We start from the raw sequence: 13,439 nt of genomic DNA, 5'->3' as shown, positions 1-13,439 counted from the left end.
CACATCTGAGGACACCTGAATGAAGGTCTTTCATTTTACATTTGAAATATTCTTCAATCACCATCGTCTCTCTATTTGAATGTTCTCCCACTGGAAAGCGCTCTCAACTGTCTGCCCACCCCTGGCACAGATCCCACAGCATAGCTGCTCTGCTAACGGAAAGTTTCCTCCCACAGCCACTTAAAAAACATCTTATTTATAAAGGTTTGCATTACAAAGTGCCATCATTGGGGCCCCTGGGCGGCTCAGTTGGTTAAGCATCTGACTCTTGATTTTGGCTCAGGTCATGATCTCATGGTTTGCGGACGAGCCCTATTTCAGGATCTGTGTGGACAGTGAGGAGCCTGCTTGGGATTCTCTCTCCTTCTCCACTTCTTCCCTGCTCACTCTCGTTTTCTCTCAAAATAAAAAAACTTCTATCATTGGGAAGAAATCTATGTCCTTGTGATGTTTAAAAGAAATTCACTATTCATTTTTCAGACCTTACATAATTAAATCGAAGGCTAATAAGCTTTAGCCTATTTCCCATGTTAACTTTTGAGAATTTAAACTACTAAGTTTGCTCTGTCCGTGTACTTGATAAATGATGAGGGGAGGGTTTGGAACCCACACCATTCTTCACGTGCTGGATGAAAGTCGGTTAATATGGTAAATCGGTTTCTGTGCTATGCATTCTATACTTTTAAATTGACATCAAAAATAAAGATCAGATAAAGATTAAAAGAACAAATCTCAAAAGATCTGAGGAAGAAAAACCAGGTGGCATATTGCAAATTGTGTAAGAGTGAAGGCTCCAGGGGGCTGGGGTATGAACTCCAGCCCTGTTCTCACTTCTAGGTACGTGACCTTGGGACAGTTACTCAGCCTATCTGCCCTTGTGTGGAGAAGAGGAATACCCAGAAAGACCTAAAGGAAATGAATTAAGATACATACAAGATACATACAGCTCCTGGAACAGTGCCATGAGTTTTACTTTCCTTCCTTCCTTTTACTTATTTATTTTTGGCCACTATTTATATAAGAGATGATCCTAAATAAGGCTATTAGTTATTAAAATTTACAAAGTTGGTAAGCATAAATCTGATTCTAAAAATCTCAGGACAACAAATCTTACATGGAAAAGATGGACTTGGCCTCTTTTGCTGATTTCTCTTAATGAACAAACATTTCCCCCGAAATCACCAATTAATAACAGAGATAAAAATCAATCCCCTTTCAAATCATTTTCTCCTCCGATAACAAGGTATTCTAAAACCCAACCATGGTCTTCAGTAAGCTCTCTGTTCATCAAGAGACGTGACGCTTTCCTACCCTCACTTTATGTAATTTATAAAATGGAGATGCTTTAAAATCGGGCCATGTTACATGCCCAGACATAGCTATCTGAATCCGTGCCACTTTTTTTAAATATACAACTCTGTCCTCTTCTAATGTCTGACAAAGAACCACTCTTAACCTCAGACTGGGTAAATAATCTTAATCTGTCACCAATATATAAAGAATACACATTCATGATACAAAGTCCCAGACTGCTCATTCTAACAGAGAAGTCTCAATAGGTGTTACTGAGAAATAGTGAACACCTACAATGACCTTTAAAATTACTTTCCTGAGATCTTTCTAGAAACAGATTGACTGTTCCTAAATTTAGCCACCTTTCCAGAAAAACAATCTATCCTGAGAATAATTTTATTAATTCAAACGTTTAATAAAAGAAATCAGGGGCACCTGGGTGGCTCAGTCAGTTAAGTGTCTGACTCTTGATTTCGGCTCAGATCAGGATATCATGGTTTCAGGAGACAAAGCCCCGTATTGGGCTCTGTGCACTGACCAAGCAGAGCCTGCTTGGGATTCCCTCCCTCTCTGCCCCACCCTGACTCAAGATAAATTAAAACTTAAAAAAAGAGAGAGAGAGAGAGAAAAAGACTTCAGTATTATACAGTACTTGCCCAGGTACAGAATGCCAATCTAAAATTTAATAAACCAGAGCCCTATGGTTTCAAGTCAGGAGTGTATTTTATTTGTTAACCAAGCTATTTATCACCTGCTTTATTATAGATCATCTTACCAACTGTGAAACCTTTTCAGCTATTCTAATAAAAAAAACTGAAACTCTCCTAAAACACAACATTAATATAAAATAGTAACTAGGTCAAATATAAACACTTAACAAAGACCTCACCCCGCCACGGTAAGAAAGTGAGCCACCTGACCACTTCCTTACTTCTAAAGCTTACCTGGGATTTATCTTGTTCAAGTCTTTTCTTCTGTCTGACAATGTCTTCTAGGTGATACACTGATCTGGCTACAACCGGGTCAATGTCAAACAAATCGTGCGATGTCAGTGAAGTTTCCTGCCGTAGCATCCACTTATAAAAGGGTAAGCCAAGGGGAAGGTCCACCTGAAAGGAATGTTCAAAAAAAATAAAACAGTCACACTAAACTTCGAGAACTGAGTTTTTTAACTGACACTTTAAGAGATCATTTATAAAGGTTGAGTAATACCCCCCCCGAAAAAAGCCCATATTTTGGAATGGTTTCTCTCATTAAACATAACTGTTCCCATTTAAACCCAATTTGGGAATTTGGGGCCCTGATATTGTGAAAAACTTAGTACATTGAGGAATTCTATTTTTAAAAATTGACTCTAAAAAGGTATCTTTCGATGATGGACATATATATTCCATAAGAGAATCAAACTAAGATGTTTATAGGAATCTTACTCTATTTGGGGTGGAGTAAACTAAATTCCACTGTAGTTTGTATTACTGCACATTTGGAAAAAAAGAAGTGGAAAGAACAACTAATTAAAAATGAAGAAAAAATGGGCCGCTTAGTCGGTTAAGTGTCTGACTCTTGATTTCAGCTCAGATCATGATCTGAGTTCGAGTTCTGCGCTGGGCTCTGCGCATCAGCAGAGCCTGCTTGGGCTTCCCTGTCTCCTCTCTCTGCCCCGCCCCTGCTCGCATGCACACATAGGCACTCTCTCCCTCCCCAAATAAATAAAAACATTAAAGTTTTCAAAAATAAAAATAAAATACAGCATTAAGTGCAGGAGGTTAAGATACTTTCATATAACAAAACTGTCGACAAGCAAATAATCCTAAACTTACCAATCTGAAATCCATGATCGCCTTGGCCATTAATTTGCCTAAGAAGCGAAACTTCATCTTAACCTTTGCGATATGAGCGGGCTTGGCCGTCCTACCAAAGGGAAGCGCAAACAGGCCCTGGAGGTTTTGAATATACTTGGTCCCTTCTTGGCTTCCTATAATATGAGCAAGTCAAGAAACTTTAGATGCTATTTCCCAGAACAAAACAAAACAAGACAAAACCTGCTAACCAGTAACACTTAAATGCAGTATTCTCCAAATCAGAAGGCGGATCACGGAATGCAGATCTCTAAGGCTGGAAGGCTCTCTTTTATTTGATAACAGAGAAAACAAAGGCTAAAAGGAATCAAGGTCAGAGAGCATGGGGGTTTACTACAAGTTAAATATATTTAATGAACTGTAATGGCCCTTTTAGCCCATGCGGAAAAACCCAAACTGACTCACAGACAGACGGTACCTTTTGGATTGCTGAGAGTCACCTCTTCACCTCTCCAGAGACCCAAGTCAGCTCTCTGTAGTTCCTGAGATACAAGTGCATAAAACTCCAGTGTAGGCCCAAGACCTGTACCAACCTGCGGGAGAACACAAATACAGCCATTTTAAACTTCGGATCGGACGCTGCCTTGTAAACCGGCCAGCCTTTGTGCAACGCAGATGCTAACCCCAGCTACTTAACAGACATGTTATTGCCCAGACTGTCCTGTCTTCCTTCCGTCTTGGTCACCCGAAACAAGAACCAGCAGCCCTGTACTCCCTCTTTCTCGCCAGGACCCCAACACTCTCGAGGCAAGGGTCCAGCTCCTACTCGGGCAACAGTGCCACCACAGCTGTCTCGCCCCGGGGGAGTAAGATGGCTTTGTCTGAGCTTGGATCTCCTTCCGAGCTCTCGGCCTGAAACCAGGTCAAATGGCATCTCCTCAGGAGAGGCCTCCTTTTCTGCCCAGTTACTCTACTCATTTTTTTAAGGACTTCTAGTTCAGCTACATAAGCGCTTAGCACAGCACAGCACCATAATTTCATTATGGGCTTGTGTTTCTCACTCGAGGGCAACTTTAATTCGCCTTTGTACCTTCAGTGGTGCCCGGGCACACACCAGCCACTTAACAGAGGTTTGCTGACTAAAACAGGAACAAGGGAAGGTCAGAGCCCATGCCAGCACACACCCACAGGGCTAAGATCGCTTTGGACCTCACGGTGCACTAGAAACTGCGGAGAGTTTTATCAGGATATATACAGGATACTGAGCAGGTTCTGACGATTCTCAACTGACGGGTCTGATTTAGAGCCAGCTCCAAAGTGACTGTATAGCCTTGAAGAAGCCCCTGCTCTGAGACATATCCTGTGGGCATGTTGATCGTCTGATCATTCCTTCATGTTTCAAGGTCCTGCCAGCCCAGACCATCAATGAGGTATTCAGCTAATGACAAGTTAAGATCAGAGCTTATATGCTGCATCTAACCATATTCCTGGTGAAGAAAACTAGAGTTCCCTTACAGATTATCTGTAAATAGTGGGCATTATCTTACTATCATAGTTACTTTTAAATTCACCCATGCTAGTTCAAACAATAAGATGCAATCCACCAAGTGTTTCACGCTAACTTTAAACAGTCATCTGCTGGGCTGGATGTGATGGCACCTTCAGGACCCATTTCCACCCCTCCATTAGGATTCCACAGCAGCGAGTGGCACCTGCATTCACCCCAGACGGCAACGAAACCTTGGCCCTTCTCGTTTTCACTCGCCACATTCCAACCCATCATTAAATACCATGAGCCCCACCTTCACAATATATTCTAGACCAGTCGCTGCCATCGCCCCTCCTCATCTGGGCTCTTGCGAGCCCTCCTCCATGGTCTCTATACCAGCAAGCTCGGCATCTCCTCGGCTCACACTGCCAACAGAGACCTCCCATCTCATGTAAAGCAAAAGCTCAAGTTCTTCCATGCACGTCCTCCATGACCCGTCCCACAGCTGGACTCCGACTTCGAGCCAGTCATTTCACAACAGGCCAGGAATCTGTCTCAGGGCTTTTGCTTCTCCATTCTTCCGACAGAGACACCCTTCCCTAAATGGTAATGGCTCACCTCCACTCTACTATCCTTAGACACCCTCTCCCTTCCCCATCGTGATCCATCTCATTTTGATTTTTCTTCATCATGTGGCCTAACATATACGTATGATGGAGACGGTGTGTACTGGCTTTCCCAAACTGGAAAAGTTCTGGGATGGTAGGAATTTTGTATGCTTCGTTCTTCACTGAATACTGGATAGTGGAGGAGAGGAAGGAAGGGAAAGAGAAGCAGAGAAAAAGAAAAAACTGCAGTAACATCTGATATCCACCAGAGGGCGGGTTAGAGCCACTTAACTTTTTCTCCCTTTAGCGTAATTATCCTAGGCTAAACAGAAATCACAGATCAGATCAGATTTCTTCATCCAAATAATATATTTCTAAAGGTAAAACAGCCTTAAAATATTAAATGGCCTGGGTATTGCTGTAAACCCATCATCACAGCAAATCTCTGAGGGTGAAAGGAGCAGGTCAAAGCTGAGAGCTCTGGCAACCCGCCCCGAGCCCTGCGCTGAGCTGCTGTCTGTCAGCCTGATCCTTTCAGGCATCTTTGTTCCCCCCAGCCACTCCAGTAAAGAGGCAGGGAATTTGGTTTTACTTATTTGCTTTTAAAGGAAAGAAAAGCATAAAGCTCTAGAAATAAAAACAAAGGAAAACAAGTACTGACAACTTGCCTAACTCAAAGCGTCGCGAGTCTTTTCCTTTCAAAAGCTAACCCTTACATACCAGCACTCACCATGTGCCACTATTCTGTTTCTCACATTTAGTAATTTAGCTCATTTAGTAATTCTAACAAGAAGAAAAAGGTCTAGTTCTTACAGCCCTGTTGAGGCATCACTGAGGAGTTTACATAACGTGCCCAGTGTCGTGGTCAGTCAGTGCTGGTGCCAGGCTCCACAGTCCATGCTCCTAACGCTTCTCCACCCCCAGAGGCTGGTCATTTGTAGCCCCAGCCAATCCTGAGGCCTGAAGACACTCTGAGCCCAGAGCCAGGTTTGGTACTTTCCTGGCTTACCAATCATCTCTTGTTCAGCCAAGGCCCATTTTGATTTGACACTGTGAATCAGAATACTTCTAGAGGTACTCTGAAGTTCCTAATGGTCACCTGCAGACTTTTATGGTTGAACAGGATTTAGGACCTGAGGCCCTTTGTATGTAAACAGCCAGTACACCTCCCAACCCCTGTTCCCCACTGAAGCCAGCTCCTGGAATCTTTTCCACAATGGGGAGGTAAGACCCATCAGTGAAGATTATAAACCCATGATTTCTGTATCAGTAATTCATTCCTGATGACCCTCAGAATAATCAATGGGATGGTACTCTGAACTTGTTTAGGCTCCACGTAAGATGTGATCTGAAGAGAGCCATGGAGGATGAGAGAAGAAAGGAAAGACATTCCTGGCAAGAAAACAGTATTTTGGAGTAAAAAAGAAGAAAGCATGTTAAAATAAGCTCAGTAAAAGAAATCAGAGCTGGAGCAGAGGTCTTGCAATTTTATAAAGATGAAATTTAGGTACGTAAACTTCTAAAACTGTATCCTTTGAGCAATCACCTTGGAATCAAAAACAGATCCCAACTTCTTATCCCAGCATGCAAAGCCTCCCCCCAACCTGCCCTCACCCCAGCACTGCTGGAGCAGTTGCTCACTTCTGCCGCTCACCACCAAGCCCAATCCAGTATTTCTGATCCCTTAATTCTCCCACTCTCTTCCATAAAGGTCTGACTCCAGAGCCCGTTGGTCCTCGTGGCTCTGCCCACACTGCCAGGACAGCTGCACGTGTGTGACCACCTCGTTCTCTAGACACCTACACCACGCACTGGCCACAGACCTTTGTCCTGTGACTCCCCAACTACACTGTCATCCTTTGGCCATAGGAAACTCTGCCATAACCTGGATCACTAGTGCACTAGTACACTTCCAGTACACAAGTACTTCAAGTTTTAATTTTGATGACCGAATCCTCTCAAATTAGCTTTTCAAAAAGCCTTAAGGAGAAGCTGACAATACTTAAGAAAATAAATGAAAATTCAAAGTCATGATTCAAATTACTTGGATTATTATACGTCATACTGTAGACTGTTAGAGGTTGTGCTATAAACCACATTTTACAGAGAAGAAAACTGAGAGGCAGAGAGATTGGCTATTAGAAATAATTGGCGTAATGGAAGGTTTGGAAATTTTACGTGTATAAGAGTTTCAGAAGTCCAAGAATTCTGAAGTTTTGTCTTAAAAATATTTAGGAGAAAGAGGGAGGAAAGTATCCCCAAGAGACTCTGTATTTCATAATAAAAAGAGAGAGAAAATAAATACTTGGATATTTTGATGTACTGTCCTGGATGTTCAAAAGCATCTCCAAAGAAAGAAATGACGAGGATTAGAAAGAAAGTAAAACTGTCTTCTTTCACAGCCGACACGACGCTCTAACAACACAGGTCAGCAAAAACTACAGCTCTGGACCACTTCCTGGTTTCAATCTACAAGCTAAGAATGGTTTTTACAATTTAAATGGTTGAAAAAAATCCTGAATAGTCTTTCACAACATGTGAGCACTCTATGAACTGCAAACTTCACTGACAATAAAATTGTACTGGAACACGGCCAAGCACATTTGAGTATGTCCTGTCTACGTCCATGCTCGCACAAAGGCAAATCAGAGTAGCTGTGGTGGGAGGCTGCGGGGCCCACATCACCGGAATATCTACTCTCGGCCCTTTATAGAAATGTCTCCCAAGCCACAGAATCCTAAGTGATCTATTAAAAAGTTATCGGAACTAATAACTAAGCTTAACAAGGTCGAAATCCAAGAGTCAGGGGAAAATTTCCTGGGATATATAAAAAACACAAACAACAACAAAAATTGATAAATTAGATTTTAGCACAATTAAAAACTTCTGCTTTTTTCCAAAGACCTTTCACGGGGAAACTGAAAGATGAAGCACAGACTGGGGGGAAATATCTGCAAACAGCTATCTCATGAAGAACTTGTATCCAGAGTAATAAAAAAATGTTTAACTTAATCATAAGATCCAATGATGAAAAAGTGGACAGAATGCTTGGACACTTCTCCAGAGTATGGACATGAATAGCCAGTGAAACAAATGAGAATGGAAATATCATTAGTCATCAGAAAAATGCAAACACAACACATGAAGATAATTACTACAAACCCACCCAAAATACCCTAAAATAAAAAGACCACACCCAAAGGTTGGGGAGCATGTGAAGCAATTGACACTCACACGGTCCATCACTGGTGGGATTAGAAAATGGCAAAGCTCCTTCGGAAAACAGTTTGGTGGTTCCCATCAAGTAAAAACATGTTTTACTAAATAATTTAGTAATTCATCCCTAAACTATTTACCCAAGAGAAAGAAAAACCTAGGTCTATAAAGATTTGTACACAATGTTCATAGCAGCCTTAGTGGAAACCAGGGGCGCCTGTGTGGCTTAGTTGACTGAGTGCCTGACTCTTGATTTTGGCTCAGGTCATGATCTCATGGTTCGTGAGTTCGAACCCTGCATCAGGCTCTGAGGTGGATGGCGCAGAGCCTGATTGGGATTCTCTCTCTTACTCTCTCTCTGCCCCTGCCCTACCCATAAGTGCTTGCTCTCTCTCTCCCCTAAGATAAACTTAAAGAAAAAAACAAAAAACTAGAAACTAAAACGTTCATCGCCTAGTGATTAAACATTTTGTGAGACACCCATGCAACAGAAGTTTAGTATTAGTGATAAAAGGAAACAAAACTGATACATGCAACAACAGGATGAATCTGAAAAGCATTATACTAAGTGCTAGAAGAGTGACACAAATGGTCACATACCTAGGATTACACTTCCTACTGCACTGTGAAAAAGACAAAACTACAGGACAGAAAATAAACCAACGGCTGCCTGGGGATGGGGGTGGGGTGCGTACATCTGGACACCAGCATTTGTACAGTGAGGACTGTCCATGTTCTACATGTACCCCCCGTGTCTGGTGAAACCCCCTACTGTGTCACTGCCGCCCTGCAGGGACGTCACGTAAGCGCATAGCATAGGCTACTTAGGGTCATATCGGGCAAACACTTGGGCTCTATGTTAGAAGTGGGCATTTATTACACAGGTTATTTATCTTAGTAAATGTAAATTTTCAAAAAAGCAGTTCAACATTCTGAAATGTATGGCTTAAAACACTCTTCCACTTCATCGACCTAACAACTGCACAAACCTTTGTTCTCATGCAAGAAAAAAACTCTCTTAATAGACAACATAACTTTGGAAACTGGAGAGCTTAGATCATCCAAGAGAAAACAGAGCCAATCTCCAGTTTCTAGATAAATTTCCCGACCGTCTTTTAAAATTTCAGAGGACCAACAAACTCTTGACACCACAAATGAAGCTGAAAAGTGCCAACACTCATAAGCTCACCTCATTTTCATACTGGATTTCTAACATGGCCCGGGAGCTCCCCAGATCCTGCATCACAGACTCGGCCTGTTTCAGCAGCTCCTCTCTGTTCACAGTACGCTAAAAAAAAAGAAATTACAAGGGTAAAGAAACTATGTTCACATTACACTTTAATAAACTGGTGTCATTTATCAAAGTGGGAGGAAAAAAAAAAGAATTCTGAAAACTATTTCTTTAAAAGCACGCCTTGGAAAAGGTTAACGGAAGTGGCTGCACTGCTACACACACAGACAGCAAAGCTAGATAGACGGTAAGTGTCAGCGCTGCCTTGAGCCCACGACAGTTCGGGCAACCCAAGGTGGAGAAGAAAGGATCCCTGTGACCCTGCCGAACACCAGTGCGAGTCAGGGCTGCAGCTGTATGAACCCCCCGCCCCCCCCCCCCGCCGGCTCCGAGCACAAGTACAGTTACGTAACAAAGGAACAGGTATGGGGGTGGCTGGTGAGACAGGTGAGCTGAAAGCTCCAGGATCCGACCTGCAGAGGCCCTATAGGTGCAACTACAAACATCTACTCGGGAGATTCATGGGGACAAGACAAGTCCTGCCTGATTTCCAAATCCCACCAACACCACTGTTTATTCAGTTCTAATGACATGAGTAAAGACAGAAATAGCAAGGCTTTAAAAAAAAAAAAAAGTTTTTTTTTTGGTTTTTTTTCCCTCATTCCTTCTAACCTCTCTTTTAATATCATTACCAATGGCTCTCATGAGTCTTGGAGTGAAAGGTTTTGGAAAGACAGTCTTGAGTAAGAATCCTCAGCACAAAAGAGGAAGGTTAACAGAACTCCTAAGTGAAAGGCGGTGCAGGGTCAGACATGTTGGATGGGGTCTCTCCGGAATGGTTCAGAGCAGTGCGGTCAGATCCACGAACGTGGAGCCGGAGAAGCTCAGGAACACGAGATGAGCAGCACAGGGGCTGACTGGGCTTGAGCTGGGAATTACACCAAGATTCCTGCTTCGGTCATTTCTGATCAGAGTGATTTGTAGAGGGAAGAAAGTTAATTTCACCGATGCCATAAAACATCAATTATAAAAGGGAAGCTACAGTCTGAGGTAATTTAAAAAGAAAAAGAAGCATCAATAAGAGAAGACTCTCTGTTGACACAAGAGAGAAAAAAGAATTGCAGAAATTATTTCGGAAACAGGAAGAAAGGACTCTTAACTGCAGGCTGAATTAGAATCACAAAGAGCCCAGTTCCAAGAGTTTGAGAGGAAAACACGACTAATCCAGGTGATAAAACAGACAAGCCAGGAGATGGCTATGACTCAGCTACGGCCTTGGCCCAACAGGCATGTTCAGACGCACCATATTTCCGGTTTTCCCATTACTTTCAAAAGCTTGCTTTGATTTATCTTTACTTACTTTTTTTCTATCCAATCTAGGTGCAACTCTGCTATCTTGAGAATCAGACTGGTTGATTTCTGGGTTGGTATCAAGTAACCTTTGCATTGCTCGGTCCCGATCAAACGCAGTTACATAAAAAAGCATTTGCCGGGTATCAAAAGGGAAGAAAAATGGGCTGTAAAAAGATGTGATATAGATGACCTGAATTAGAATCAGAAACCATACAAACGCTTATATTAGAAGGTTTATTATAATACAGAATAACAATTATAAATATAACCAATAAAAATGGTCTAGGAAAACTAATTTTGAAGAACTTTCATAATTCTTTTATGAAATATCTACGTGATTAAGTAATAACGTATTTGGTAGTTTTTTGCTGTGAAATCTGAAATTAACTATTAAAATCAGGTCTATTCAAGATTATCTTTAAGTTACCCAAAGACCTTCAGGAAGTGTAACATGACTAGAGAAATTTTAGATTTAAAATACAGTTTTAAGTCTCCTCACTACACTCCACTACCACCCCGCCCCCATACCCCGCCCCCCTCCCCCCATGATGGAGCTACTGGTTCATGACTTTCCTTGCAGCTTTGGCACTTCTAAGTCACTCAAGCCTGCCAAACAGCCACGGTGATTTCCAGAGAATGAACCCGGCAGTAATACAGATTCTATTGCCTCTTGATGTAGGATTATGGGAGTTCTTGACACAGAGCTGCTAAAAGCACTTCCTTTGATGATCCCAATATTCAACATCTGTTCTGTCCAATACAGGTAGCCACATCTTTCTATTTCTATATAAACTAATTTCTAATTTGCTTAATTTTAATTGATCTAAATGTAAGCAGCTGTGCATAGCTACTGACTACTGTATTGATCGTGCCATTTTATGGTCTATGAGACTGTAAGTCTCGACCCAAAGAGGCACAGATAATCAACCAAGTATACCTTTGGAGTCCAATTTTGGGATGACATAGGATTGTGTACTTTCCTATTTCGTACATACAGACACGTCCTACCACATAGATCTCGTACAAGCCCCAGCTAGCCTCCTCTGGATGTAAGTGCTATACTAAATATTCAGCAAGCTGTCATCAAATATGAAAATGTTACTTAAACACATTTCAACAGCTTCATCAAAGACTATGTTTTTGTGACAAAATGTATAAAGACCAACACAACGACAGCGCTCCTAAAGCCACCATTTCAGAAATGATCATCTTACCAGGTTTTTCCCAGTTCAGTCAGCCATGTTGGGATGTTTCCGGTCATGATCACTAGGGGATCTTGAAGTTGCCTATTTGCTTTTGCTGTCAACTTACTGTTAATAAATTCGCTAGTTGGAATAATCTCCTTGCACATTGCATTCTGTAAAATGTTAAAAAACAAACAAACAAACAAAAAGGTCTACATGTAGTAAGACATTAGGATTATATTCACTAACTCTCTCATGCCTGGATTTCAGCTGGCTCCCAGCATACCGTACACAGCTTTCCGCTGGTGTGACCCAACCTAAATGACAACTTCTACAACACAGAGCAGACAGTCCAATGGCTACAGGGCACCAGTACTGTCCCAATCACTGATGCAGCAGCTAATGCTCAGGTGAGGCCAATTCCTTCATTCTGTTTTATATTATATAAATATCAAAGGCAGTACTTAACTTTCACTTCATTTTTTCCTTACATTTTAACTTAGATACAAACTTTCGCCTAAACGTAGAAATAATTTTAACTATATAAATTCACATTCATATTTCTTGTTGCGGCCTAACTTAATAAAGTTAGAGCTAGAAGAGCATTAATCCAAGAAAGTAGGCCAGCAACAAAATGTTGGGGAGGGATGCCTGGGTGGCTTGGTTGAATGTCTGACTTCAGCTGAGGTCATAATCTCACCCCGTTGGTGAGTTTGAGCCCCACATCGGACTCACTGCTATCACTGTGGAGCCCGCTTTGGCTCCTCTCTAACTCCCCCCATCCGTGGTCTGTCCCAGCTTGCACGCTTTCTCTCAAAAATAGTAAATAAACATTATTAAAAAAAAAAAAAAGTGGGGGCGAAACTCCCACTCTGAGCAAATTGTATTTCACTGGGCTGTGATCCTGGCAGTTAACGGAATCATCATTTCTGTTTGTAGTACAAGAGAAATTCATTAACTCCTAGACAGGAAACTATGGATAACGTGCCATGAACACCACATCATGGGAAACTTCATCAGCAGGCCACATTACTCACATCATACAAGTAATACCAGTATCGACTGATGGCATGTAAAACTCTTAAAAGAAGAATCACATCTAATGATGGGTCTTCAAAAGTTATATTTTCAGGTGGCGTGGATATGAGGTAAACTTCTAAAGGATTTGATACCGATGGGCACACTCCATCTAGAGGGCAAAAGATCAAAGTTAAGTGTAAGCAGAGTTACCAAGGCGACGCCAGTGGCACTGCTGTCATCTTATCA

General features: G+C 41.9%; 1 protein-coding gene across 17 annotated transcripts in view; it reads right to left on the bottom strand.

Moving 5' to 3' along the window:
• The window catches only part of TRIP12 (thyroid hormone receptor interactor 12), a 133,986-nt gene that overhangs the window by 7,012 nt on the left and 113,535 nt on the right, over positions 1-13,439 (bottom strand). For all 17 annotated transcript variants that reach the window (XM_029933638.1, XM_029933639.1, XM_029933640.1 and 14 more), the window contains 7 exons: positions 13,211-13,362; positions 12,204-12,346; positions 10,997-11,153; positions 9,595-9,693; positions 3,571-3,685; positions 3,114-3,268; positions 2,238-2,402 (listed from right to left, as the gene is read on the bottom strand). In XM_029933638.1, coding sequence (XP_029789498.1) covers positions 2,238-2,402; positions 3,114-3,268; positions 3,571-3,685; positions 9,595-9,693; positions 10,997-11,153; positions 12,204-12,346; positions 13,211-13,362 — 986 coding nt within the window. The remainder of the gene's footprint in view (positions 1-2,237; positions 2,403-3,113; positions 3,269-3,570; positions 3,686-9,594; positions 9,694-10,996; positions 11,154-12,203; positions 12,347-13,210; positions 13,363-13,439) is intronic.

This window comes from Suricata suricatta, chromosome 3 (genome assembly GCF_006229205.1).
Source record: "Suricata suricatta isolate VVHF042 chromosome 3, meerkat_22Aug2017_6uvM2_HiC, whole genome shotgun sequence".
NCBI lineage: Eukaryota > Metazoa > Chordata > Mammalia > Carnivora > Herpestidae > Suricata > Suricata suricatta.
Note: the sequence above shows the minus strand (reverse complement) of the source record. Positions and strands in the feature narration are given on the sequence as shown.